At 39.6% G+C, this 27,284-nt stretch overlaps 1 protein-coding gene across 2 annotated transcripts in view; it reads left to right on the top strand.

Moving 5' to 3' along the window:
• The window catches only part of LOC120727981 (CDK5 and ABL1 enzyme substrate 2-like), a 45,169-nt gene that overhangs the window by 3,603 nt on the left and 14,282 nt on the right, over positions 1-27,284 (top strand). The window contains exons 1-2 of one of the 2 annotated variants that reach the window (XM_040022603.1): positions 20,316-21,560; positions 21,851-21,946. In XM_040022603.1, the coding sequence (XP_039878537.1) occupies positions 21,463-21,560; positions 21,851-21,946 (194 nt within the window). In that variant the 5' untranslated portion in view covers positions 20,316-21,462. Of the gene's footprint in view, positions 1-20,315; positions 21,561-21,850; positions 21,947-27,284 lie in introns of those variants that run through there. The other variant, XM_040022602.1, reaches the window with a different exon arrangement.

The raw sequence follows: 27,284 nt of genomic DNA, 5'->3' as shown, positions 1-27,284 counted from the left end.
CTGCACAATAAACTTCTTAAAGTACATTTTAAAAAGAACAACAAAAACAAAATGAATCTATACAAAGTACAAAACTATGTCCTTAAAATTAAATCGTGTATTAAGAGTGCGCTGCCTTGACGAAGGTTTGTCTTGAGTGCTTCTTTTGGGTGTAGTGAATCAAATATGACCTAAGATTGAACCTTGTGGTACACCATAGGTGAACAAACTGTAGAAGATAAATTACTTGCATTGAGAAAGTTTATTTCTCAATAAGTTTATTATTTGGTTTCATTGACATAAAATGAAACCAAATAAGTGCACTTTCCTCATGCATGTTTTAAGTTGATCTACTGCTTGAAAAGAATGAAGAGAGTCGTGGTTAGCTTCAAGAGGACCTGCATTGTGTAAGGCGCTAAAGCGTAATTACCAACAATTTTCTTCATGTGTTGGCAAATTTTACTCTATTAGCAAAGCCTAAAGCTAAAGTAATGTCCTTTATACACTACCAGTTAGAACACCCCAATTTTCTAGTTATTTATTGCAATTCAAGTCCAATGAATACCTTGAAATGGTACAATGATAAGCTGTGAAATGCCAGAGGTTAAAAAAGGTAAGGTTACACAAAACTGAAAAATAATGTACATTTCAGAATTATACACAAAGGCCTTTTTCAGGAACCACAAAATGGGTTTACTTAGTCCCTAAGGACCCCAAAGCCCTTTATACTGCATTCAGTCAGGCAAGCTACATTGACAGAGCCGAGGCTGCCGGACACTGGCACCACCAGGCCCCCTGACCACCACCAGTAAGCAAACATGGGGTATCTTGCCCAAGGATATTTGGCATGTAGACTGGAGGAACCTGGGCTCGAACCACCGACCTTCCGGTGAGTAGGTGACCCGCTCTACCACCTGAGCTACAGCCACCCAAAAGATAACCAGGCTATACCAGAACTACCCCAGGAAGAAGGAGCAATATCTGCCAAAGGTGACACATCAAAGTAGACACATTTGACTACTTTGATGTGTGAAAGGTGTAGAATATATTTCGGTCTATAAATTGATTCCATGAGTTCTTTTTTAACTCCAATTGCTTATTTGTGTTATGCTTTTTTCAGAGTGCAATGACACATTAAATTGCATCATTTTCAATAAAAACTGGAAAAATTGGGGTGTTCCAAAATCTTTGACTGGTAATGTACTCTTTATTTTGTTTTATTAGTTGGGTTTTATTTCTTTTTAGAGTTTTAATTTTAAATGTGTACTTTTTTTATTTTTCACTTGGCTTTTATTTTTCAACCCTGGCTCGTTTTAGTTGACTCTGATGACTGTGGTAGCCAGCTGTAGAAGCCAGCGGCTTTGTAGGCAGGATATGAACCCAGAAACGGTTAAAACCACCAACAGACATGCTGAAGACGAGCTGCCTTCTGTACCACAGTAACCCCCAGTCGGTTTCAGTGAGGTGTTTACTGCTCTACTCATGTTTCTCTTCCTGAAAGAGGGGGAAATTCAGACATACCTACAAAAACAGATGGAAATGAGCTGGATAAAAAGAAAGATGCAGCAGCAATGAAAGTGAGAGATGAATTTCTTAACATAAAGCCTGTGTGTGTTTTTTATTTAGTTATTTAATTTTTTCTTGAGTGACAGGGAGTTTGTGTGTTTATGATGCATTCTCACCTGGCAGCGGTTCATACACGCTGATCCTGCGTGAGTGCTGATGGATGGATCAGCATCGTCATCATGTTGGCAGCGCTTCAGACCCAGAGAATGCCAGCCACGCAGCGATAAACACCGCTTAACCTATTTACACCTAACAACAGGCTGGGAAATTACCAGCAGATAACAGCTCATCAGTCAGACTGCTGCACCAGCCTTCAGCTGCAGCTCCTGTTGTGTGAGGATTTGATTAATTTACTGTGATGATGCACTTACAGTGTTTTATTATTTTTCCCAGCAAGTGGGCTGCCAATAATATTAATGAGTAAAATTTACACACCTAATATTGGTCTGTGATGTCAAGAGTGTGCGATGTGAGGATAAACTTCATTTGATTTGATTTGACCACATTATTATCATTTTTGATGGTCATGAAGTGTGAGGAAGTAAACAAAGGATCAAATAAAACCACGGACAGGAGGATAGAAAGATAGTTTGAAGTGTTTATCAGATATTTTTTTAATTTATTGTGTGTACAAGTTTCTGTTAAATTAAGTAAATGATTAAAAAATCAATCAGATTTCATCATTACTTTATTATTTATTTTAATTTATTATTTTTTTGTCAGCAGTGCTGTCTTCGCCTCCTCCTCATGACAGGCAGCTTCACACAGCCCTCCCCTCTCTAGTTGATGTTCACAACACTGAGTAAAACTCCCATTTCAACAATACTGACGTTGGTAAAATATACAATACGATTAAACAACTGTAAATGTCAACCTGGCCAGCACAGCGTTAACATTAGCTACCCAACAGTAGCGCTAGCCTTTTGTTACCATTAAGGTAGCAGGTCTGAATACGGGACAGGAATGATCAGTTTATAACTTTGTATCAGCAGACATAACATTATGCATAAAATTCCCATTTTGGCATATGTGCCATATGCCATAAATATTGCATTAAGAAACACGTGATGTTTTCATAATTAGTGCCACAATTCCAATTTTTATTTTATGTCTCATATTTTCAAGCTCTCTTTGAGGCCTTTCAACCTTTGCTTTCGTCTGCAACCTTTAGCTGCATTCGTAGAACAGTGCCCCCTAACAGTGCAACAAAGCACATAGCTTGTTACTGTAACCATGTCTTTAAATTAGTGCAGTAATCATTTATTAATGCTGAAACACTTTCTACACTCGGGCTGAAGCGCTGCTCACTCGCTCGCTGCAGCAGGAACCCAGTTCCCCATGTAAGTCATTAAACTTTGATCCGATTCCCACCAATAATCCACTCGCTGGTTTAGGAGGGAAACTGTTCTGCAGATTTGGGGCTCAAAGAGCTGCTGAACACATAACAAATGTTGAGTTTCCTGTGTTGATTGGTTGCTGGGCCTGGTTTTAAACACACGGTTCTTCTCACCTAGACTCTTCCTGGTGTGATGAAGTTGGCCATCATCAGACATGACCATCAGTCGCACTCTGTTTAGCCTTGAGGTTCAGTGTGTGTGTGTGAAGTGCTGCCAGCCAGCTAACCAGCTAGCCAACCACTTCATTTGCCTGCCGAGTGAACAAACTGTGAAACTGACACTCTGTTACAGAGTAAGGACACTTAGCTGTTAGCTAACACACTTTCACTGCTGCTGTTTTGATACACCTTCACTCTGTTCAAGGAGCTTTTTGATATTTGATATCTGGAGGAACTTAAGCATCTTTCTTTCTTTCCGACAGTGGGTTTCCAGTCATGTGTGCATGATATTGAAGACTAGTTTTAACAGGCTTTCATGCATGGTTGGTGGGGCTGTGTATCACTGCTTGCTCATGGTTTGATCCATATCTTTCACACATGATGCATATGCACAGGCCATATTTTCGGCACCTGTTTTGTGTTAACCAGTAAAACAACAGCTTCACCTTCCCACTCAGCTCTCTCTTCACCAAAACACAATGGTAATACATCCACATCTCTGCAGACGCTGCTGCAGTCACTTTTTCCTGTCCTCTGCTTGTGAACGGCGGCCCGGAGATTCTTCGTAAACACACTTTTCTGCTTAAGAGCCATGACCTTAGACTTGGAGGTGCTTATTGTAATGTTTGCAGATCGGCTGGTTACAGCAAAGTGGAGTTATCTGGCAGTGCACTCACTTGCACTTTTGCTTTTCTCAAACTGTCTGCTCCCACAGCTAATTTCATGTGACTGCCTGTCACTGTTGCTTTTCCCTCCGTTTTGCCGGTGTCTCCATTGCAAGTAAGTGGCAAGGTTTGTTATACTCCCACTGTACTTGGTAGTATGCAGTTTATCACACTGCAGTTGTTATATCAACAGCCGTTTGCCTGTTTTTGGTCAGGAAATGGTGAATAACAAACACAAACAGAACCGGTTTATGATGTCTATATATGTAGTGGTTGCTTTGTGATGTGTGATACATGCAATATACTTATTTTTATGTGGAAACTAAGGGTTTCAGGGGGGAAATAAAATACACAGAAAAAAATTAACATCGGGTCAGCAGTGGGCAATATCTTGAGATCATACGACGGCCCTTTAGGGCAGAATTCCACTTCATTGTATCTCAAATCTCTCCAAAAATTGAGTTAAAATGATGTCACACATGGTTAGTTTTGCATTAATAATTACCACTCACACGGCTCCAGTTTTACTCATTTTATCAGGCTTTTACGTTTTCGGCACACTTACTCAGTTGCGGTGCAATAAATCGACACAATTGGAGACGTGCTTTGTGTAAGCCTTTTTAATGCTTGTGGTCTGCTTGTTTCTGGTTCAGCCGGTGTCCATGTTCTGGTCTGGATGTTTGTATATTCTTCTAGTTTCTGGATACAAACCATGTCTTTTCAGCCTAAAGGGCCCGTCTTGCATTGTTTTCACTCTGATTCGATTGTGAAATTTCTGATCAGAAATCAGCACCATGCTGGTTTCTGTTTACGAAATAAATGGCAAAATCAGGATGTGAACTGCATCCAGTGTGTGAACGTATTGTGGTGTTGATCCATGTAATTATGGATCAGACCAGTCAACCCTACTTGATGCTCTCCTCGTGGACTTTCTCTGTTCTTGTAGCTGTAATTTTGCAGTATCATGAAAATGCTGGTTGCTCTTTTATGAGCGTATGACAGTTGCATGAATAAATGCATGTATGTGATATTTTGAAATTGGATGCATCAATCATTTGTTGAATAATACTGTTGAATTTACTGCACAACAGAGCACAAAAACAGTTCAGCTGATATCCAGCTTCTTAGTTTTGATTATATTACATAATGACTTTATGTTTGAGCTCAAAAATGAAACAAGATAATTCAGTTCAGAAGGCATAAAAAATGTTTGGTTTTTTTTTTTTTACAGTTTTATTGCTTCTTTTTTTGGAATTTAGGACAGTGTGAAGTTTCAACTGAACTAAACCAAAACATTTATTAGGACACAGTCTGAAAGGGCGTAAAGCACGTAATGACATAATCTAATTCATGCTTAAATTTAACCGAGCTCTAATATAAACCTTAGGTTTTACATTTCTTTATATCGCTCTCCAGCTGCCCTGGAAGAATTTCTCTGTCTGAGGGAGAAAAAAGGAGCAGAGACTTACAGAGCACCGACTGAGCAAAGTCACCAAAGGGTTTTTGTAGGTAATTTAAAGTGAGCGTGTCAGCCTACCAAGAAATTTGTGCTGCTGAGGAGCATTAAAAACGAGGTGATGGTGCTTTTTCGTAGGGTGCTGGAGTATCCTGTCTGTGCGAGTTTGGCTGGGTGTCAGTTATGTTGTGTGGGTGCATGCGTTTGTGTATCTAAAGGCCTGTCACAGTAATTATATTATCAGCACACTGCGTGATATTTGGACATGACCTCAACCATTTTCCCTGATCTCAATGCTGCCTAATGTCAAAAAAAATAGGTTATTATTAAATCGGTCCAGAAATGGACCTAATATCACAGCAATATTGCTTATAATAATTATTTTTGGGGAAAAAGATCATCCAGCGTAAGGACTTATTGTTACATTACCCCCCCCCCCCCCCCAACACACACACCACACACACACACACACACACACACCCACACACACACACACACACACACACACACACACTCTTAGAGGTTCTTTGGCAGTAAAAACTAAGTAGGTGTCGTGTCATCGCTGAGTGACTACAACTGAAGTATTTACTTTTAAAGACAAATCAACCTGGATTTGGTTTCTAATCATTTACTTTGATAGCAGATCTACATAATAACAAGTGCAAAGACTTTTTATGTTTCACCTTTTAACTATTGGCTCATTTTGCATGGAAAGGTGCTTTTGTCACTTCGGGACTGGTTATGATTTTCTTCTGCATTTTTCCACAAGATTCAAAAGTACTCCACCAATTCAGTGTTGTACTTCTACAGCAGACTCATAATTTAAAAAAAAAAACAGGATACACCTTACACATTTGTGTCTTTTAGGTTGATGTTGCACTGATGAGGAGTTGCTACCAAATCCTTAAACTCAACTGTCAGAATCAGCCTTCGTGTTGTACTTTTCAGCCCTCAGCTGTAATAGTCTGATGATATTGTCTCCACCCCTCCCTGATCTCAAGGTCGAGGTCACAAGGTCTTGTCTTTTTCAGTCTTCTTGTACCTGCTGATCTGGGTTTGCTTTGCAGACAGCCACTAATTAAGTTGAGTCAAGCCGTGTTGACAGTAATCAGCCTGTGTGTGAACTTTGCAGGATTAATCACACCTGTGAGCAGTCTCATCAGTGCACGCTGCTTTTCTAGGTTACTTAACAGGATCTTGGCTGTCCTCAATTCATAGATATGAAAATTTAATAGTGATACTACAATCCAAAGGAAATATGTTGATGTCTGTGTGCCTTATCGCCTCAGCTAAATATAGAGGGGAATACCCTGCATATCTATACGTGCTGTGGGCAAATGTCAATGCTTATATCTGATTGTGACTCCTGCGCTGACTCCGTTTTTAAGTACAGCCACCGCTGACATCATACTTGGTTAGTAAATCCCATTTTGAAGCTTCAAGCTGAGTTGTTTCCATCCAGCTGTTTGACAGCAGAGCAAGGGCCAGATTTGACTGACAAGTCCATAAATGCTGCATGTTTGTGGCTTACTGAATTGTCAGTCGCAAGCTGAGACACACTCGGCTTCATTCTTCTCCTTTCTGACTTGAATTCAATTAAAGTATTGAAGGACTGTTGTGGTGAAGAGAGAGCTGAGCCGGAAAGCAAAGCTCAGGTTCGAGTTGACCTACATTTTAACCCTCACCTATGGTCGTGAACTCTGGGTCGTGACTGACAGAACAAGGCTGTGGATGCAAGCAGCTGACATGAGTTTCCTCTGTAACGTGGCCTTCGAGAGAAGAACTCAAACATGCGGAGCGAGCTCGGTGGAGGAGATGAAGTTGTTTGGGCATCTGATCAAGGAGGCATCCTGATCTATACTAAGCCATTAAAATGCATAATCTTACATTTGCCCTAAATGTCTTTTTCTTTTAGTGCACAGTGTAGGTCTAACATCAAGAAAAAACATGTTTGTGCCAAACGCAGTATTTTTTAGCCTTAGCAAAACACACCTGAGGACTTTTAGTTTTCTTTTGTCTTTTTTCCTCCAAGACTGACGCAGCAGATCAGTTTTTGTGCCGGGGGAAACACTAAATCTCTCCTGACCTACCTATTAGGCAGCCACTCAGTCAGGCCTCTTTGGCTGAACTTCCCCTGGAGGTTCAGGTGTTCCCTGAATGACTTCATAGAGTCACTGACATCTAATTCAGACTGACTAAAGAGGGTGGTTCCTTGTTTAAATGGAGATTTTCCACTTGTGACATCAGGCTGAAAAGACTCGCTGAACTCATTTGCATGGATATGTTTTAGGATCTTTGCATCAGTGTTCATTAAACAGTTTTTTACTGCCAGGAGTTTGTAAGCAGTTACTGGCTGAGAAAACTGGAATAAAGCAGAGGAAGAGCAACTGAAGGTCAACACTAATCTTCTCAGTGGAACCGGATGAAAGAGTGAAGTGGTGTTCACACAAGCGCTGTTTTACAGAAGAAGCTGTGATCTGGGTGTAATTAGCAGGACATTCGTGTTAATTTAATCGCATCCTTTTAAACCAGATCATTACCTTTTACTGGCTGTGAGACACCATCATAGATCCAGCATCACTTTAATGATGTAAAATACCAGGAACAACAGTCCTTCAATGATTAATGTGCATTTTATGACCTCAGAATTGAAAGGAGGCACTTAAATCTCTGAACATCCCAACAGTCGCCAAATAAGTGCGGCTTTAAAATGGACCAATCAAACGTTTCTCTTCTGATACTGGGACAGATTCCTTTGCTTTAGTTTGCTCCCGATACTGAGTACGAGTTTGATACCAGTGTTGGTGTTCTTGCTTTTATGTGCAAGACATCAAGGTCTTTATTCTACTTTTCGTTTGTTCTCATGAGAACATTTGAATGCTGCCATTTATGGGCACCCACTCAAGGAAGTGGGTTGGATGAGGCCCAGACAAAGAGGAGATAACGTTAATGTTACCCTGACTACAATAAAAGCTGCCTAGCATGTGTTTGGCCACACATTATGAAAATGAGAAAGCGGGGGTGAGGCATTTAGTCATGTCAGCTCACTTGACCAAACTATGCGGTTAAACCTACTCTAAACAAACAAACAGCAGATAAGACACACCTCCAAACTGTTGAGTCTTTGCTATTAGCTTCCTCCAGGCTGCTGCTGCTGAAGCGTGGTGGAGTAAAGACAGAAAAATATAACATTTAATTGAAACCATCGGCCCATTATCGTTATCCAAACAGGCTTTTTGGGTCACGATTGGACTGATATCCAAATATATTGGACGGTTACACCCTTATTTAATTCTTTACAGCTTTTAAATGGCCATAAAAGGCACAGTCACAGCAGTCGTTTCAACATGAGGAAAAAGCTATGATGGGGGTCGAATGGAAGATAACTATCATTTTCTTTAGGAGTTGATTGTTTTGAGTTTCTTTTTCTTCACTTTATCTTCCTGTTTTTGGTTTTGTTTTTTTTCTCATCATACTATATTTTTTTTGTGGTTGTTTGTATGTTGCCAGACATACGTGGTGTCATGTTGCAATTCCTGTTTCATGATGCCTGTATGTGGCTCTTAACACGTAGTTATTGCATGTTAGTGTGGTGAAAGCAGTAAGGTTTAAAGACTCTTCATGTAATAAATTAGCTGGAAATGATTCAAACTAATAGAGTTTGTTTACTGTTATTTTTTTTAAGTCAAGTGTCTTTGTCGTTCCAAACGTGCACTGGTACACTACACAGTGAAGCGAGACAACGTTTCTCCAAGACCGTGGTGCTACATATGACATATAGCAGACAATCTACACAGGACTACATAAAGTGCAGTGTGCAAAAATTGCAAAAACCAAAACAAAGACAGTGCAACAGCAGACAGAACAGAACGATGCAGGCACAGCAGTGCAATAGAAATGTGCAAAAAACTGAGCATTTTTATTCACCTCCTTCAAGGAAAACTGAGATATGAACTAAGTGTGGTTTCAGAGAAAAAATCTCCTTATCAACAAAACTGAACACTTTTCATGCTAAAATAACTTTAAACTACCCAAAAGTAACTGTTGTTGCTTCGACCTCTACTACAGTACCTGTCTGCTTACTGTGAAGGAGATATGTTTTGTACCGTAAAAGCAAAATCTGTGTGGAATATCAGTCAGCACTCAGGCAACTGATATGTTGGATATTTTCCCTGCCTCTCGCTCTCTGTCTGCACATACCAAAAGTGTTGCAGAATTTGTTGTCTGAAGGAGTAAACTTATCAGATTCAACTGGAAAACTGATTAGTATAGACTTTGACACACACACACACACACACACACACACACACACACACACACACACACACACACACACACACACACACACTGTGAGAACAAACACACTGTGAGAACAAACAAGGGGACCTGGAATCTGACTGACATCATCTGTGTTTCTTACAGTGTTTGTCTAAACATGCACACCTGTCCAATGAAACCAAATGAAACCCCACTCCCATCCACATCCTTAGCACACGTAACGCACAAACACACTTTCTCGCTTCACATCAGCCTGACTGTTCAGATGATTCTGGTACAAACTCTGAAGTCACAGATCAGAAATGTTAGAAATACTTCAGAGGAAAAACGATCCAGAGCGACATTCCCATTGTTGGATGGTAGGAACTAGGCTAGGCGAGGCTAGTGGTACTGACTAGTTAGCTTTCTAGAGGAAGTATTTTGAATTAGCTCTTTGTGTGGGTGACTTCTCTTGTAGAAGAATGAGGAAGAAGACCTATATGTCTCTTATTTACCACACTCACCAATCAGTAGCTGCATAAATTGCTTACTTTGACATTGAAATATGCTCCCTTGGCATCTGGGTTCTTATTTTTTTACACTCTCTGCACCATAAAAATATAACCATGTACTCTTATTTGTATCAGCCTACCATGACTCACTCATGCTACTTCAGAGTACTTTAAATCTTTTCTTAACAAAGTGATATGTTACACATGACTTGTTACTTTGTGTTTTGCAGAGAATGTAAAAGTGAAATCTCACACATGCCCACATGTGGGGACAAATTCTTCTGCTAATAAAGATGCTCATCAGTGCATTCCTCCCACAAACCCACCGAGTCTTATCAGTCACATCCAGTTTGCAGAACTTTGTTCTCTAGAAACAGTTTAGGCTCCTCAGTAGGCTGATGAAGGGTCATTTCCTCTCACATGCTTCTGCTTTACTGTTTACTTTGTGCTGTTAAAGCCTTGTTAGTAATGTCAGAGTATCTAAAACAAAAAAAACCCCAAAACAACCTCAGCTTAGTTTTATGTCTCTGAAAGTGGACCTCTAATACTTATTTTTCTATTTTCTCATTCAGTTATTTTTGTTTCTGTGATTGTTCTGAATGTTTGTACTAAACATAGCCAAATAGTTAGGTCAGTGTATATGTAAGAAACCTGTCAGCCAACATGTCTGGCTTCAGACTGACTTAGTTTATTTTGTTTTGTAGCTGCCTGTGTAAGGATTGGGTGATTTGCTTCTTAGTTTAATAATAACGATAATAATAACAACAACAGCGATGACAAGGACTACAATAACAACAACAACAATAATTGTTTTTGTTGTGCTCGTCACGGGTCACCTCTCACTCACAGCAGTTTTTCACAGGGAAAAATGTGCGGTGCAACAAGGTTACAGAGACGAGATAAATGAGCATTTGCTCAGATACGATCGTGCTTGGATTTAAAAATCAATCCAGCAGTCAGAAATACCCTCCGCCTGTTTTCTCTTGTTTGGTGATGATTATTATGGCTCCTTGTAGCTGCTACACAAACACACATGCATGAACTTACATGTATAAACTCGCCTGTGCGTGCCCAGAGACATCTGTGCTGCATGTGTCAGTCATATTTGGATATGACTGACACTGACTGAGGGTATTGGTTAAAAATCACAGCGAGTTATTCCCATAACCTTTTACCATTATTGATCCCTGACATGAGCATCACAACCCGGGTCTGGTCTGGACACAGACATACTGCACAGGGAGAAACGTAACCACAGATTTGTTAAACACTTTAACGAAAAACAGCTTTGATTTTGAAAGATTTGTAAGAAGCAAGAGGACAGGAAACATTTTTCTAGGAATCCAAAAGACAACCAAGAAATATTACGTTTTGGGTTTTTTGAGAAAAAAAGAGGAGTGAGAGAAGAATGATAAGAAATAATGGAAGTTTTTGTTTTTTGGACCCAGGGGATCAGGCTGAAGGCGAAGCAGAAGGCGTTTGTTAATCCGGTGACGTAAGATGCGCAGCAGGCCTGCTGGGTAGTCTTGTGTGTGTGTGTGTGTGTGTGTGTGTGTGTGTGTGTGTGTGTGTGTGTTGCTCAGTCAGACGTCCATGCAGTGTAATCCGTGTGGTGTCCGCTGTCTGTCAGTCACTGTCAGAAGTGTGGACACTGTCCTTATACACTGCTGTGTGTGTCTGTTTGTGTGTAGGATGGAGATTTAAGAACAACATTTAATCTATGGTTTGTGTTTTTATTAGTTTCTATGTTTGCTCAGGATTTAGCATTTAAGTAGTGCTGTGTGTGTGTGTGTGTGTGTGTGTGTGTGTGTGTGTGTGTGTGTGTGAGACAGAGAGAGAGGGAGGGACACTTTAAGGCATTCACACACGCTCATGCAGACAAGTAAAGACAAAGTGATGGTATGAGAGCAGAGTGTTTAGAATTTCACTTGCCATTTACTTCCTTTTTTTTACATGACTGTTCTTATTTTAGTCTGTAGTTCCTGCCTTATTCAAACCAGTTACACTGATGTGCAGCAAAGCGAATCTTTGAACGCCACCAGTGAACCTATGAAGGTAATGATGCCAATAATTAATGATGATGATTTTAAAAATCATTATTAATGACTGAGACAGGTATTATTTTATTATTATTATTATTATTATTATTATTATTATTATTATTATGATTAATGACTGTTGCCTCATAGCACGTAGGTCCTAAGTTCACTTCCACCATCAGGCCAGGGTCTTTCTGTGTGGACTTCACATGTTCTTCCCGTGTTTGCGTGGGTTGTCTCTGGGTACTCCGACTTCCTCCCACAGGGTCAGGCTGATTAATGATTGTAAATTGCCCATAGGTGTGAATGTTAGCCCTGCGGCAGACCTGTCTGGGGTGTACCCTGCCTCTCGCCCTATGACAGCTGGGATAGACTCCAGCCCCCCACCCCCACCTGTGACCCTCAATTGGATAAGCGGAAGAGAATGGATGGAATTAGAGTGACAGGTGCAGGTTTCCTAAACCTAACTATGTTAACTGACCCAACTCTCAGTGAGGTCAATCATGACATCCTTCTCTGGTTTGTGTATTTTTTAATTGTGTTGATTTATTAGTAGATGTGCAGACATGCAAACAGATGGTTCAGAGTAAGCTGCTTGTGGTTTGGTTCTTTCTGGCTGATATGAGATGACTTTAACAAGGTCAGTATTGCTGCGTCCATATTTAAAATAAGACTTAAAAAATATGTTTTTTCCAACATGAAACTATGAACAAAAATCATCTGTGCAGAGCGAGACATACGGGAGAAATGGACGAGAATAGGCCTTACAGGTTTTGTATAATAGTTGATGTAGGTACCTATTATCTGTGTTGCCTTTTTAACAATTTGTTTTTCTCATGAGAGGAATTATGACTTTGTCCAAAACCAAATGTTCAAATGTTGGCTGCACCTAATTAGATTTGTAATTTTAATTATGATTTTAGCTCCCAATATGAACAACTTCTCCACTCCTGAGTTGATACTTGGGTTTGGGTATCTGCTGATACTAATTAGTGGTCTGACACCAGTGTGGAGTTATTATCATGTTTCTTCATTTTTACTTAGAGACTAGGAGTCTCATGTCATATAAAATGAACCAATGAACCAAAATCGATGGATAATCCTGATAAATAATCATTAAACCTCAATCCAGTTGATTGTGATTTGTTGTTGTTGTTGATTTTTGCACATGATCTTGCAGCTCTAGCTCAGATGAGAATGATAGGGCATTAACATTTAATCTTTTTAGAAAATTATCACCATAATTATTGAAAATAATTGTGATTATGCTTTTTTTTTTTCCATAACCAAACGGCCTGCTTCCTAATGAATTGGCTTCATTAAAAGTGGATTATTAGCCCTGATTGCATGTACTGATGTGGCAAACCAGCAGTGTGTCAGTTAGTGCACAGGTCATTTTTCAGTTTTCATCCAGCCTCGGTTTATCACCAAAGAACACCAATTAATTGTGTCCTGGTGTTTGAGTGTATGAAGTTACTCTTAAATGTCCTGTGATGAACTGAAGTGTAATATTAGAATGAAAGCAGATATTTTTGGACCAACATGAAGGACTGAGAGAGATGAAGGCAATGAAAAGTAGTGAGGAGTTAAAAGTAGCTCTGGCGTAGAGGAGAAGATTATAGCTGTTTTTCAGACTTCATAGATAACGTGACATCTCCTTTGTTGTGCTGTGACTGACTTTTCAATGGATCTGTCTGGTCTCAATAGCTCTCATCGCACAGCGAGAGAAAGAGGTGAAAGCATGTGGAAAAGAGTGTCGGTGCTCAGTTTAACTTCAACTGCATGTTAGTGTTTTTGTCCAGGCACTTAAATGAAGAGACCTCCAAATAGCTCCATAACTAAATTATTATGACAGTATCTTGTCTGAGATATGCTGGTGTCTGTATCCTAAATGTTAGGAAGTGTTTTTTTTTTTTTATGATAACTTGAGTGTAAGTGTAACCATCAGTCTATGACAGGAGCTTCTACAGGATCTGTGATAATGGCAGTCTAAGTGAGAAAGAAATTACAGTGAAACCGGCCACCTTCAGAAAACAGCCTGTCACCACATGGCCTATACTTAAAGAGGAAGTTCAATCCTCAACCCAAAGAATGCAAAGACCAAAATATGACCTGACTAAAATATGACAGTAAGTTAAAAATACACATTCCCATTTCACAAGTAATAATAGTAATAATAATAAAAGCTTCTTCTGTGTGACAGGGTGTGTGAGAAGGGGATGCAGTGACTGTATGTGACTAAGCTGGGAGAAAATAAAGCGAGTGACTGAAGACGAGAAAACACGTTTCAGTGAGGTAGACAAATGGATGTGGAGATCAGGCCAATAAAGTGCAGTGTGAAAATATCCAATAATCATGTCCAGCTGGCTTGCACCAGTTTATTTTAGGCTAAAACAACTCGAGCTATTATTAGTGTGACTCTGGTGATCATGACTCAAACTAAACAAAGTGACTCCGACCCAGACAAATTCATCACTACGGTTCCTAAAAACAGGAGCAGAGCCGAACCTGCTCGCTGCTCACTCGCTGTTTCCTGAAGGTCGCTTTATTTCTAAAATATGCACTTAAACACTATTCATTCAAATCCTAATGGGTCGACCTAAATATTATTAACTTGAATCGTCACTTAGGTTTCACTTAGTTCAATGGTTTTGTTTGTAAAATCATAGTTTTTCATTAATGTACTCTGCAGCAACAAAGTGTTTGGTTTGGCTTAGTGTGAGTATAGAGAACAACCTGGGAGCTCAAATGTTCAAACCCCCAATAAAATGACCCCAAATCACCTTTCTTACAGCTGCAGTGAGTAGCTATGGCTCAGGTCATCTTCTAATTCAGGCCAGTATCAGAAAAAATTGTAATAATTGTAATAATCACCAAAGTCACAAATTGTCATGTTTTTCTGTGACACTCAGCACAACTTTGAAGCCAATATATTTAGTGTCTGTTGTACTTATGAGCCTTAAAAAATGGCAGCTGCTGTATTAACTGAAGCCAATCGGTGTGAATGTCTAAATCTAATTAATAACGTTAACTGGAACCGTGATATGTGGTGAAAAACCATCAACCCCCAACCTTGAAATGCAGACTGTTTTTGGCTTTTCAAAATAAGAAAATGTTCATTTTGTGCACGTGGACATGAATCAGTACTGCTCATGTGGGACAGATAAAGAGTCACGTTCAGTGACATGAAATTTGGAGTGGGAAATTTGTATCGAGGAACACGAAAAGAAGCTTAAATTAATTTCCAAAACCACAAATCAATACATAGAGACTGTGACTGTTTCACAAACTGCCATTTGAGTGTGCTGACTGCCCCCTCCAAAGGTACGTATGTCCTTGAAATCAAAATTTCCCCCAATGTAACCATCAGAGTGTGAATGTCTGCCTGACAGGTAAAAAGTCTATCAAACAAAGCCTTGTGTGAATGCATGAATATGTCTCGATAGGGTAGAATAACCATTAAAACCAGTCCATTTCCAACTTTCAAGTAAATCACAGCAGGATGCACCCACAGTAGATCATTTCACACAGCAATTATGACATAGTAATAATATGAGTCAGTACAAACAATAATCTACAACACAACCTACATCATTATATCTGTATCACTGAAGGAGAAAAACATACCACTTAAAAGTAGGAAGATATGTTTATTATTATTCTACTTATTCTGCAGAATAGTGTCACTGTATCTATCATTCTTCAGTTAAAACTGTGGCCTCCATTAATGTCGTAATATCAGTTGTAAAAGTTCTGGTATATCAAGTTGGCAAAGAAATCGATGCAAAGCAGGGGTGTCACAAATAAGGCCCGGGGGCCAGAATCAGCCCAATCCGGCCCACTGGATGTCTTTGGAAAATGTGATTGTGGTGGAAATAACTTCTGGACTTTTAATTGTATTTTCATAAAGTTTACATCTTGTCCTACTTTGCCAGAGTCCTTCATACTAAATTAATTAACAAAAACGTAGCAGTTTGTGCAACGAGTTCCCAGAACACTTTCTGTAGGGTTGTGCATTCATTTCTTATGATTTAAGTGCAGAGAACTGTGCCGACTGACTTCTTTTGCTACAGCAGCATTTCTTTATCACGTAGAAAAACTGAGACATGAAACTGCTCTTCTTCTTATAGTGAGATACAGCTTTAATATGCAGTCAAATTCTTTACACTGAGGGAAAATGGATTTTCACCAGTTCAGACCACTGAAAATCAAAGTGTGGTCCGTGATGTAAAATTAGTTTTGACATTCCTGATTTGTATTTGAATATAAACGCAAGGCGACATTAGAGTTTGCTTTTGGCTAAACATCCTCTGTAAGAAGGAAGTTATGAAAAACGATATCAGCGGTAAACAAGATAATAGCACCTCGCGTGGTTGTACCCTCAGTATGTCTTTATCTGATCACCAACAATCATCTTCCTTAGTAACAGCAAGGGAATTATCACTGGATCTTTCCGTTCCCACAGAATGGGAATTTTCCACAGCATCCCAGACAGATGAAGCTGGCTGGTTCTCATGAAAATGGGCTGCTGGTCAGAGCGTTGTAATCACGAGCCCGCTGATCCACAGCTCAGACACTGGGACAGATTTAGACTGGGAGAGTGGTGGCGTCAGCTATCTCTCTCTTTGCAGATATTGTTGATGTTTATTCCTACAGCGTTTCCTCACTCAACCCTCCAAGCTGAGAAAATAATTTCAAGATAACTGACGGGGCTGTTTATCATGACAGTGCAAAAAAAGCCATTCTGTTAAATGTCAGTCACACTCCAGCTGAGGAATTTTATGATAACTGTGTTTGGGTGTCTGATTGTGGTCTCTCCAAACAGGTTGTTAAAGCCAAATTGTTATTTGTAGCTGCCACTCATGAGATGAGTTACTGTCATTACTGCAGCTGCATATTATTCACCCACGCTTGTAAGAAAGGCTGGGCGACAAACCTCAGATCTTTTTTTGTCAGTGTCATAAAGTCAAAGTCTGAGTACCAAAGGTAGCACGGACTTTCTTTACTTGTTCTTGCTAATTTAACTTAACATATTGGAACATATTCTGTATGACTTTCATCTGTAGATGATGTTGGAAGAAAAAGGTCCAGGTAAGTTGGCCTTTCTCACATGTACCAGGAGATTATCCATACTGGATATGTCCCAATAACTGAAAATGCTCTGTGTGGGTTTAAGGATGGGTAATATAAAGAAAATTTGCAGTAATGATATTAATAATGATATTTCTGACCATATAGAAAAAATACCGTTTTATTAGCGCTTTCAGGCAGTAGCATTTATAAGGTATACGTGTAAATAAAGGGTGTTCTTCATCCTTTCCCAATGAGCTGCTGTGATTGTGTTCATTCATTACAGCACAAGTCAAATGTGACTACAAAAGTAGCCTAGGTAGAGTTATCCCTGAAATGAATAAGTGAAAGTATAAAATAACTGCTTAACACTTTAGTTTAATGTTAACTAAAGTGACTAACATTGTAACTCTTCAGGACATGTACAGTATTTTCTATTTAGAAAAGTTGCATCTTGTTTGAGCTTTTTAAGTGTTGTGCTTTGTTGAAGGTTGTTAAATTATCTCCCTGTATAGAGACTAAATCATCATCTGAAGCTGTCGCTCTAGTTATTGCACGCACTGTGGACCGTAAACGGAGAGTGGTGTTATGCGTCGTTTTGACTAGCGTCGTCGATACTTTTGTATGAAATTTCATGTATCATGTAAAAATGTATATTTTTTTACATTTTTATTTACACTTGTTTGGGATGGATTGGAACGTAAAAGCTCTTCTTCTGTCTGAAGGACTAAAAGTAAACCTCATTTTATCCAGAATCCCGGATCTTGTCTGAGTATTTGACTGGCTTTCATTCCATCTTTGATAACTTTGTCATCTTTCTTTGTTTTACTTTTGGTTCCAAACATCAACTTGTCCCCATGACAACCACGGGCAATCCAAGTGGAGTAGTGTCCTGCTCAAAGGCACTTAAGTAGAGCAAGTGTTTGCTCTTGTAAAAGCAGATATGTCTTTATTTGTCTTTATCTTAAACACTGAGCGCCATCATCTTCGTCATATTCCTTACCATTAACTTCATCCAGTGGGCTCTTTCCCTTCCCACACAATGGAAACAATCCACAACATTCCAGTATGCCGCTCACTGATGGTTCCCTTGGAAATGGAATGCTGAGAAGATTCCATCACGTGAGTTTGGCTACCAAAGATAGAATGTTTGGGATTGATAACAAATGAGGCGTGACAGCTTAGAGGGCTTTCGTGGCTTTTTTTATTTTAAATCTTTATTTATATCCACAGGAGGAAAATGATCCATGAGGCTAAATGAAATTGTGAACTTCTGTACTGTGCAGCTAGTGACGTGATGTGATTGAGGTTGGCGGTGCCGAGTTCAAGTTCAGTCTGCACGTTGAAGTAGCATGGAAGAGACTGAGCTCAGTGGATCTGACATAGAACTAACTAATTAATTAATGAGCCAATGAAGTTAAAGAAAAGAAGGATGCTTATTATTAAAACTCTCTTGCAGATGTGACCAAAATATTGTAAACGAAGTCCCGCATGGTTCTGAAGTGGCACCAGGCAGGCAGTCAACAACGATTCATGGGAAAAGAGCGAAACATTTAATAGATTTTCAGGGACATAAAAATGTAATGAATCACAGCACCGCTGCACCATCATAATATCATTTTAATTAAGTGTGTGACCAATAAATGTGGCCAGAAATTATTTAGGAGGTGATACGTTGCTGTTTGAATCAATTTAAATTCCTTTGTCAATATGTGAATTGTGTGTTTGGTCGGGTATTTGTTGACCAGCAGAAGGCAACAATCCTCTTAAAGCCTCACATTCAGATGTCACAACCCAGATGTTATAACTGCATAACACACATGCACACAAACACACACATGCACACACACACAGCAGCTCTCATCTCCCAGTCATGTATTACTGAGTCAGACAGTGAGCAGCAGCGATAACAGTGATTTAGACTCCATGTGGTGTGGGATCAGCAAGCCGACCATAAAAAAACAGTAGCAGATGCTGTGTGTGTGTGTGTGTGTGTGTGAGTGTGTGAGGGTGTGTGTTCATGTATGTATGTGAATTCATAGTTGTGTAAGCGTTATGTTTCCCAGCAGACAGCCATCTCTCTATGGGCTTGCAGATCAAATCTCCATTGGCTCCTGTGAGAGTGTTTATAAAACGTTCTGCTTAAAAATATGTTATATTGTCCTTCACGCAAATGTTAGGGACTGTATTGAATGATGGCTTTAATATTGTAGGAAGAGATTGGATATGTTTTTTCTGCATGTGTTTATAACATGTTTTCTTCAGACTTTTTGTAATGTTGTTTCTCAAAATAAAAATGATTGATGTATGAAACAAAAGCCATTTATAAAATGCACAGTAAGGTTGTTTTCTATGTTTCCTACCAATGACTCCTGATTATAGTCATGCACACTGTTACGTGGGGGAGAAACCATATAAAATCACCTGTTTAGGAAAGTCGCTAACCGACTATTGTAAAAACTGACGAACGATAGGAAGTACGGAGCCACATCATGATATGAATTGTTTTTACAAACCAGCTTGGGTTGCAAATAAAAACTGAATGCAATGGTTTGCATATTTTATAAATATCATCTTTATTTAAAGTACAACATAGTATGTATAAAATATTTAAAGTGAGAAACGGTGCCATTTTAGAATAATATGTGCTAATATTTGCTCTTTAACATGAGACCAGTTGCTAAAAATTTGGCTGCTCGGCCGTCCTGGGTCTCCTTTGCTATATATTTAATTTCGTGGTGCTTCACATGTTTTCAGTTGGTAAAAGGTCTGGACCACAGACAGGCCAGTGCAGTATCCTAACTCCTCTTACTGCAAGAAGCTTCAAATCCACCATGTGGCCGAGGCCTTTCTGTGTGGAGTTTGCATGATCTTCCCATGTTTGCGTGGGTTCTCTCTCTGGGTCCACACCCACAATCCAAAGACGTGCACTTAGTGGCATTCATTTAATTGGCAATTCTGTGTGTGAATGGTTGTCTGTCTGTATGTGTTGTCCCTGCGACAGGGCGGCAACCTGTCTGAGGTGTACCCAGCCTCATGCTTTATTGTAGCTGGGCCACTGACCCTGGATTGTTTTAGCAGAAGAGAATGGATGGATGGATGGGTGGATGGGTGGGTGGGTGGGTGGATGGACTACAGACAAGCCAGTTCAGCACCCAGACTCTTCTGTAAAGCTATGCTGTTTAAAAATTATACAATTCCTTCGTTGAAAAGAAGTCATCTGGACGGGTGCATGTGTTGCTCTGAAATCTGTAAATACCTTTCAGCACTGATGGTGCCTTTCCAGATGTGTAAGCTGTCTATTCTAATGCACTAATACAATCTTCTCTTCTTCCAAAAATGTGATATTTAACCTGCATTTTGTGGATGGGACACAGTGATTTCTGAAAGTGCTCCCGAGCTCAGCGAGGCGTGCACAGGCGTGACAGAATCACGAGAGCCCAAAAGTCACAGGCATCCAATGTTGATTTTATTGGCTTTGTTTTTTGCGCACAGAGATTTCTCCAGATTCCTGGAAGTTTTTGGAAAACATTATGCACTGCAGATGCAATGTTTTATTTTATAGAACATTATTCTGAAACAATATGTAGGCATATTTTTTCCAGTTTGGTAAACTTCTGCCCGTTTTAACTTCTGAGAAACATGTAGATGTTCAAACATTATTAGTTGATCCTCCACCTGTTTAATTTTACTAGCACTTACTGCGGTAAGTATTTATTATATTTGATATTATCTATTGTGAATGAGTGGAGGATTTTGGACACAGCAGTAGTTTTAAATTCTCAAGAACACAGAAGCTAAATCAGCAAAATATAACAAGAAAAAACAACTAACTCCCCCCGAAGAAAAGAACAGAAACCAACTCGAGAGGCAGATGTATTTATCCAGTTGCATAATCCTGATCTAGTGTAGAGTTATAGGAGAAATATTCATCACCAACCAATAATAGCAAGAGCATTATAAATGTGAGTTTCTATTTGTGGCCAGTTTATTGGCTTAGTTCAAAGCATTGTGTAACCTGATCTGACTGCAGCACTGCATGCTGGTCCTCTGAGTATAAATGAAATATGGGACTTTTCCTTGTTTTTTCTTACACGTAAGATGAGGAGCAACCCTCGCTGAAGAAGTTTCTGTATGTGTTTGCAGAAATGTATGTGCATGATTGTGGCGACTGTGCTGCATCGTGACATGATGTTCATCATGAGACGATGTAAATGACCGCGGTGCAGTAACACGCAGTTTCAGCTTGTGTAGGTGCCGTACGTGTGTGAGACTAATGCTGATGTCAGTAACGTTATGTAACTGCTGTGATGTCACGGCGCTTCTTGGCCCGCTTTCATGTCGAGATCTGTTGTTTTAATCCATGAGGGTCGGCACAGTGATACAACCTGGCTCAGAACTTGACCTTCACCAGGCAGACACACAAACTCGGGATGTGTTTAGAACTCAGAGATGTGAACTGTAAGAAGAATTTATTTATTTTAGTGACCCCTAAACTTGTGCTGTATATTTATTCTGAATGTTTTAATTTGTTGTAAAGATGGAAAAATATGTGTTTTGCCCAAGAAGCTTTGGTAACGTTCCGTCTTGAGGCGTTTTTAGGCTTAATTCTGTGACTCTGTGAGAGTGTGTGTGCATGTCTTTTAAGTGGAAACTGTGTCTACTGGCAACCTCTTTCTTGTTTACAGATTTGAGAGCAAATGCCTTTATTAATATTCATGTTTTTTTTCTGTCTCGCTCTCTCTCTGCAGAACTCGTAACCTCTCCGGTGGTTCTCCCAGACCTCGACACACCAAGAAGATTCACTTCATCAAAAATATGAAACAGTACGACACAAGAGGCAGCAGGTGAGCCACACAGCCTCCCACAAATCTGTACCATCAGATTTAACAATGAGCAGTAATACAAACTACTTACTTTAATACTCAGAAGCTGCAATACACAGGTACATGCCAGGACCCTGAAGGTTCATATCTATATCAAATATGATGTCATTATGTTGCCTAGCAATCACCGAGCAAAGAGCTGAAATAATCTGGTTTTAGCATATAAGCATCTATAACACCTAATAAAAGTATCCCGTCATTTTAATTTAATCATAGTGGCATCTCATTTTTATCTACAAAGGTTTAATTATACAGGACATGGTATGATGCCATATGTTCCCTAGCAACCACCTAGCAACAGGATAAAATAACCTTTTCGAGGAATATAAACATCTACTACTCCCTTTAAAAAAATAAAGTTTCTCAGTGTGATCATGTTTTGTCACCAGTAGCACAAACATGCTGAACACTACTGTAGCATAAATGTGTATCATTCTGTTATAGCTCTATTGTTAAATATAAGTCTTCAGAGTGCAATTATTTTTCTTGTGAGGTCTGTATAAAGTGCTGGTGATGTTTATATCCCATTTTTGTGTACATTTTATATTTGGTGTCTTTTAATTTAGCTTTTTGAATTATCAAATCACAAATGGATGAGAAGTAAAAACAAACAATACTGAAAAACTGAATCTTTGGTCTTGAACTCTGAAAAACAACAAATCTTCAAAATGTTTTGCCCAGGTTTGGCTCCACAGTGAGTCTGAAGTTGTTCCCTTAACTATATTTGAGTTTGAAGGTAAAAAACACGTCATTCAGCTGCTTCAGCCAAGGTGTAGACTGTATTTAGAGGCATGTTGATCCCTAATGTCCCCCAGCATGTGGAACAAGGTCGATGCAGCAGGTTGAGGCTTGTGGAGGTCTGTGAAAGCTTTATGTAGAGGTGCGCTATCAGGAGAGGCTACAATGGCAAATGCTCTGGCTCTTTTTCAAACCGTTCCTCCTACATTGACCGCTCAGGAATCACAATGAAAACTGTGTGGTACGTTTTGTAATGCATAACTCGAGGACTGGCTGAGGCTTTTCTGCTTCTTTCTCATTGGGGCAGTCCTTTGTGACAGTGTACAGAGGTCACAACACTGATATTTCCGTTATTGTTAAGTCTCTGTCAGAACTAAGCCCTACATACGCTGCTGACTTGCAGAAGTGTGTCGCCTTTACAGCAGGAGAGGAACCAGAGAAGCCTGGACAGTGTCATTCTGTTCTGCTTAACTCTTCTATTGTATTGTATTCGTGTCCTTCCTTGTGGAGTGTAAAAATACAACTCTGGGTCAAAAGGGCCCACAGGGCTGCTCATCACATAATAACAGACTGACTGAGGGGTAATTGTTTTAAAATAGATCCAGTAAAGAGCACCAGTGCTGTTTGTAATTCAGCTAAGTCACCATGTTGTCACAGAGAAGAGGAAATGTTAGAGCTGTCTTCCCTCAGAATGGGCTGTTGTGTCCCATGATCCTTGTTTGGGTCGTCCTGGGAGATTTTAAATAGTTCACCTTGAGGTCACCTGTAAAAATTGCTTGTTTACTTCCTTTTAAAAAAGGTTTTCTTTGAAAAAAAGAACCAAGACATTGATTGACAGTGAAATATAGAAACAGCTCACAATAACGGTCGTCTCAAGGTGCTTTATTTTGTGAGGTAAAGAACTTAACCCAGTGACAAGACAACACTCCCTGGGAATGTACTTGGTGAGAGTGGGGAGAAAGACCTCCCTTTTAACAGGACGAGACCTCAGGGAGGGACAAGCCATTTCTTGCAACAAGTTGAGTGATGAGTGGAAAGTGAAGAGACCAAAAGAAAGCATAAAGAAAATGGACAAAACATAAACTACTGCAGAGAGTAGACAAAATTAACTGACTGCATGGGCAGTGTGGTACTTTTCGGCATTTATCACACCGCAGGCTAGCAGCTGCACGTGTGCAGAGTGTGGTTAGATGCTGCTTCAGTCGATTGTTTATATATCAGTTTACTCTGACATGCCAACTCTCATTTTGCACATCAAAGTGATGGAAAGCAAACAGATGTCATCTGCTTGTTTTCCACCTCACTTGTTTACAACTATAAGTCAGCTGAAGAGAGGGCCGCAGCAGTCAGTGGTGCTCGGTGTCATGATATCTTTGAACCAGCAGGTAACGTTTTTGTACTTTAACAGTAAAATATTAGTAATTAGTTTAAGTAACAGGTGAGCAAAGTAGGTGACCTTTTACAGTGTAGAATATCCACCAAGATCCACCCAAGAATTGTAAAAGTTCTTGTTGTGTTTTTTAAAATCAAATTTATGTAACTAATTATATTCATATATTTTTTTAGTTTATTTTTTGTTTTGTTTTTGGGGGAAAGTGGTGAAATGGAGAGTTTTCTGCTCTAGTTAGTTCCCAGCAAGATGAAAATGTTCTGCTGTTGCATATCATTTATTAAAAAGCATAATTGTAAGTCACATTAAACCTTCCACTACGCATACATTTCACTGATGAAGCGTAACTGGAACATAATGCTGTCTACATTTGATTTGAAACATACAAAAAAATGCTAAATGTTTTGTCATTTTATTTTTTTATCTATAAATGTCCTTTGTTTTTCTGTTGTCAGTGTAGCTACATAGATAAAGCTCTGGGTCAGCGGTTCAGTCCTCAGTGGGAACATTGTCTGTTTTCCTTGAAGGTGATTATGGAATAATGTGCCCCCAGTGTTGTGAAATGTGGTGTAATAAATGGATGGGTGCAGGGGACAGACTCCCCAGCACAGTCACGTTTTCAGCAGCTGTGTTGCGATGTCTCTGCTGTTTCCACTGAGCTCCCTGGTGACTTCCTGCTCTTGACTTTCCCATGCATCACAGGGAACGAGCTTTGTGTGTATTTTTGTGTCTCCGGCTCACACAACCAACAACGGCAAATTCAAACTCATAATCTGTCTCGAGGGATGATCAGAAGGGTAGGAGGAGCAGCCCCGTGTCTAAATTGAACGAGTAATGATTCATGCTTTAATGACCTTTAATGTTGAATTTTCCATCGCGCTGCTGCGTATTTAGCTTCCTAAAGAATTAAACTTTGAACCGCTGGGCTCCCTTTAGTCTGTTTTCATCCCCTTTAAATGATAAATCACTTAGTAGTGTAATACAGTTTTACATCCCGAACCATAATTAGCAAACATGGGTTAAAACTGCGTGTCTCTATTGATCCTAAGGTTAAAGTCTACTGAATTATTTACCCAGTTGGATCCTCATTAAGATGTGCTGAGCGTTTGACCGGGATCATGTCATCTCTGTAAGAAAAACCACAGTGTTTGGATTAACTGGCTTCCTTCTTCATATGTTTATCCCTCTGTGACTTTCTAAACAAAGAACAGTGTATACAAGTCCGCTACATAACAGTTCTTCAGTCTGATGCCAAAGACCAATGCGAAGAGAAATAAAAACGAGTTACTACACATCATAAATTAAATGGATAATTAAAGATACATTTATATTGTTTGGTAACAGTTTTCTAGACTGGCATCATTTAAACAGTCTGTGATTCAAACCTGGAGTCAGACGAGACGGTCAGTGTGTGAAGTGTATATGTGTAGCTACGTGATATTGACCACTGGCTTCTGCACATCAGCATTTTGGCTGCCGTGAGCTTGTTTGTTTGTTTGTTTGTTTGTTTGTTTGTTTTGAAGCCAAAAGTGATCACAGTTACATCGGATGGTGGAGTGATAATTCTAGTAAGCATAGTGAGCACTTTGCATTTGTCAAGTGTACAAGTGCAAAGCAATGTCCAGTGAAAGGAACTCTAATGCTTTATAATTTTGGATAATTTCATGCTCCCAACTTTGTTGAAACAGTTTGGGGACCCTTCCTGTTCCAACTGCACACCAGTGCACAAAGCAAGGTCCATAAAGACATGGGCGAGTTTGGTGTGGAAGAAGTTGACTCGCCTGCACAGAGTCCTGAACTCAACCCGATAAACACCTATTAGAGCAGAGACTGTGAGCCAGGCTTCTTCGTCCAACATCCCTGTCGGATCTCACAAATGCGCTTCTGCAAGAATGGTCAAAAATTCCCATAAACACTCCTAAACGTTCCTAAAGCCTTCCCAGAAGAACTGAAGCTGTTATATCTGCAAAGGGTGGGGTGACATCACATTAAATCTTACGGATAAGTAAACTTTTATCCACTGTCTACACCTTGGCTGAAGCAGTAACCAAGAATGTGATTGGCCAGCTACCAATCACCAATCACAGCTACCAAAAAAACAATTGAAACGCAGTCTTGGAAGCGGCCTGTAAGCAGCTAAACTAAGGATGCACCAATTGCAATTTCACTGGCCAATTAAAGACCAGCTGATATTGATTTTTGCAGATCCTGATTTTCTTTTTAAGAACTAACTGGCAGCATTGAGTAAAAAACCTCAACTTCTCTTCTATGCTAAATATTACGGTCATAATAAAAATAAATGATTAAACTTCACAGCTTCCCCCAAACTGCACTAAGTTACAGGATCTTCTCTCGATTAAACAGCTGAAAATAAAGGGCTCTGCTACTGGAGAGTAATTAACTGAAAATGATTGCACTCTCTTACCAAAGAAAAGTAGGTGCAGCAGATTTATATAACAAGATAAATCAGACACTTATGTTATTCTCCAGTATGTTTATAAATTCATCATACAATAGAACATCTACCCTTTTCTCTTTTCATATGTTTCCAAAATTTTCGTCATAACTGCTTTGATCCTTTGCTCATACCAAGGTCTGGTTAGCTTTAGTCTGGATAGCTTTAGCCTCTTTGTCTTTGTTGTCTTTTTCAAAATATCCATGTTGATGAAGGTGATTTAAATGTATGATTAAGTTTGTTACTACAAATGTGTTCATGGTACCCCCCCCAACAGTTTATTCTGGCAATGGGCTAATGACATGCTAGCATGTGGCTATGTGTGTGTATGTGTGTACGTGCTCGACTCTTTGCTGCTGGCTGGCCAATATTGTTTAATCCAGGTTATATAACTACTTTGATAAATTTACTGCTCGGTCTGCCAGCATCCTGATGAACTATAGAGCCGATTCGTGCCTTGGCTAAATTGGGAACATTTGCTTCAGTTACTCGGAGACCTTGAAACGCTGACCTTGTGTTGCCTTGACAGACAAAGTTGTTCTAACTGACCGAGAAGCTGCATGTTGGACAATTATCTGTTCAGCTCTGAGCTAAGTGTGTTTATTCACTATGTGTGAAAACATAATCTTTTAGTCTCTTGGTTCCTGAGCCAAATATAATGACTGCAAACATTTTCCTCTTGAGACCAAAACCAGGCCAGCAAGCTGTAGTCTCTG

The sequence above is a fragment of the Simochromis diagramma genome, unplaced genomic scaffold, assembly GCF_900408965.1.
Source record: "Simochromis diagramma unplaced genomic scaffold, fSimDia1.1 OVJJ01000308.1, whole genome shotgun sequence".
Classification (NCBI taxonomy): domain Eukaryota; kingdom Metazoa; phylum Chordata; class Actinopteri; order Cichliformes; family Cichlidae; genus Simochromis; species Simochromis diagramma.
The sequence above is the reverse complement of the archived record's forward strand: the minus strand, read 5'-3'. Positions and strand labels throughout refer to the sequence as shown.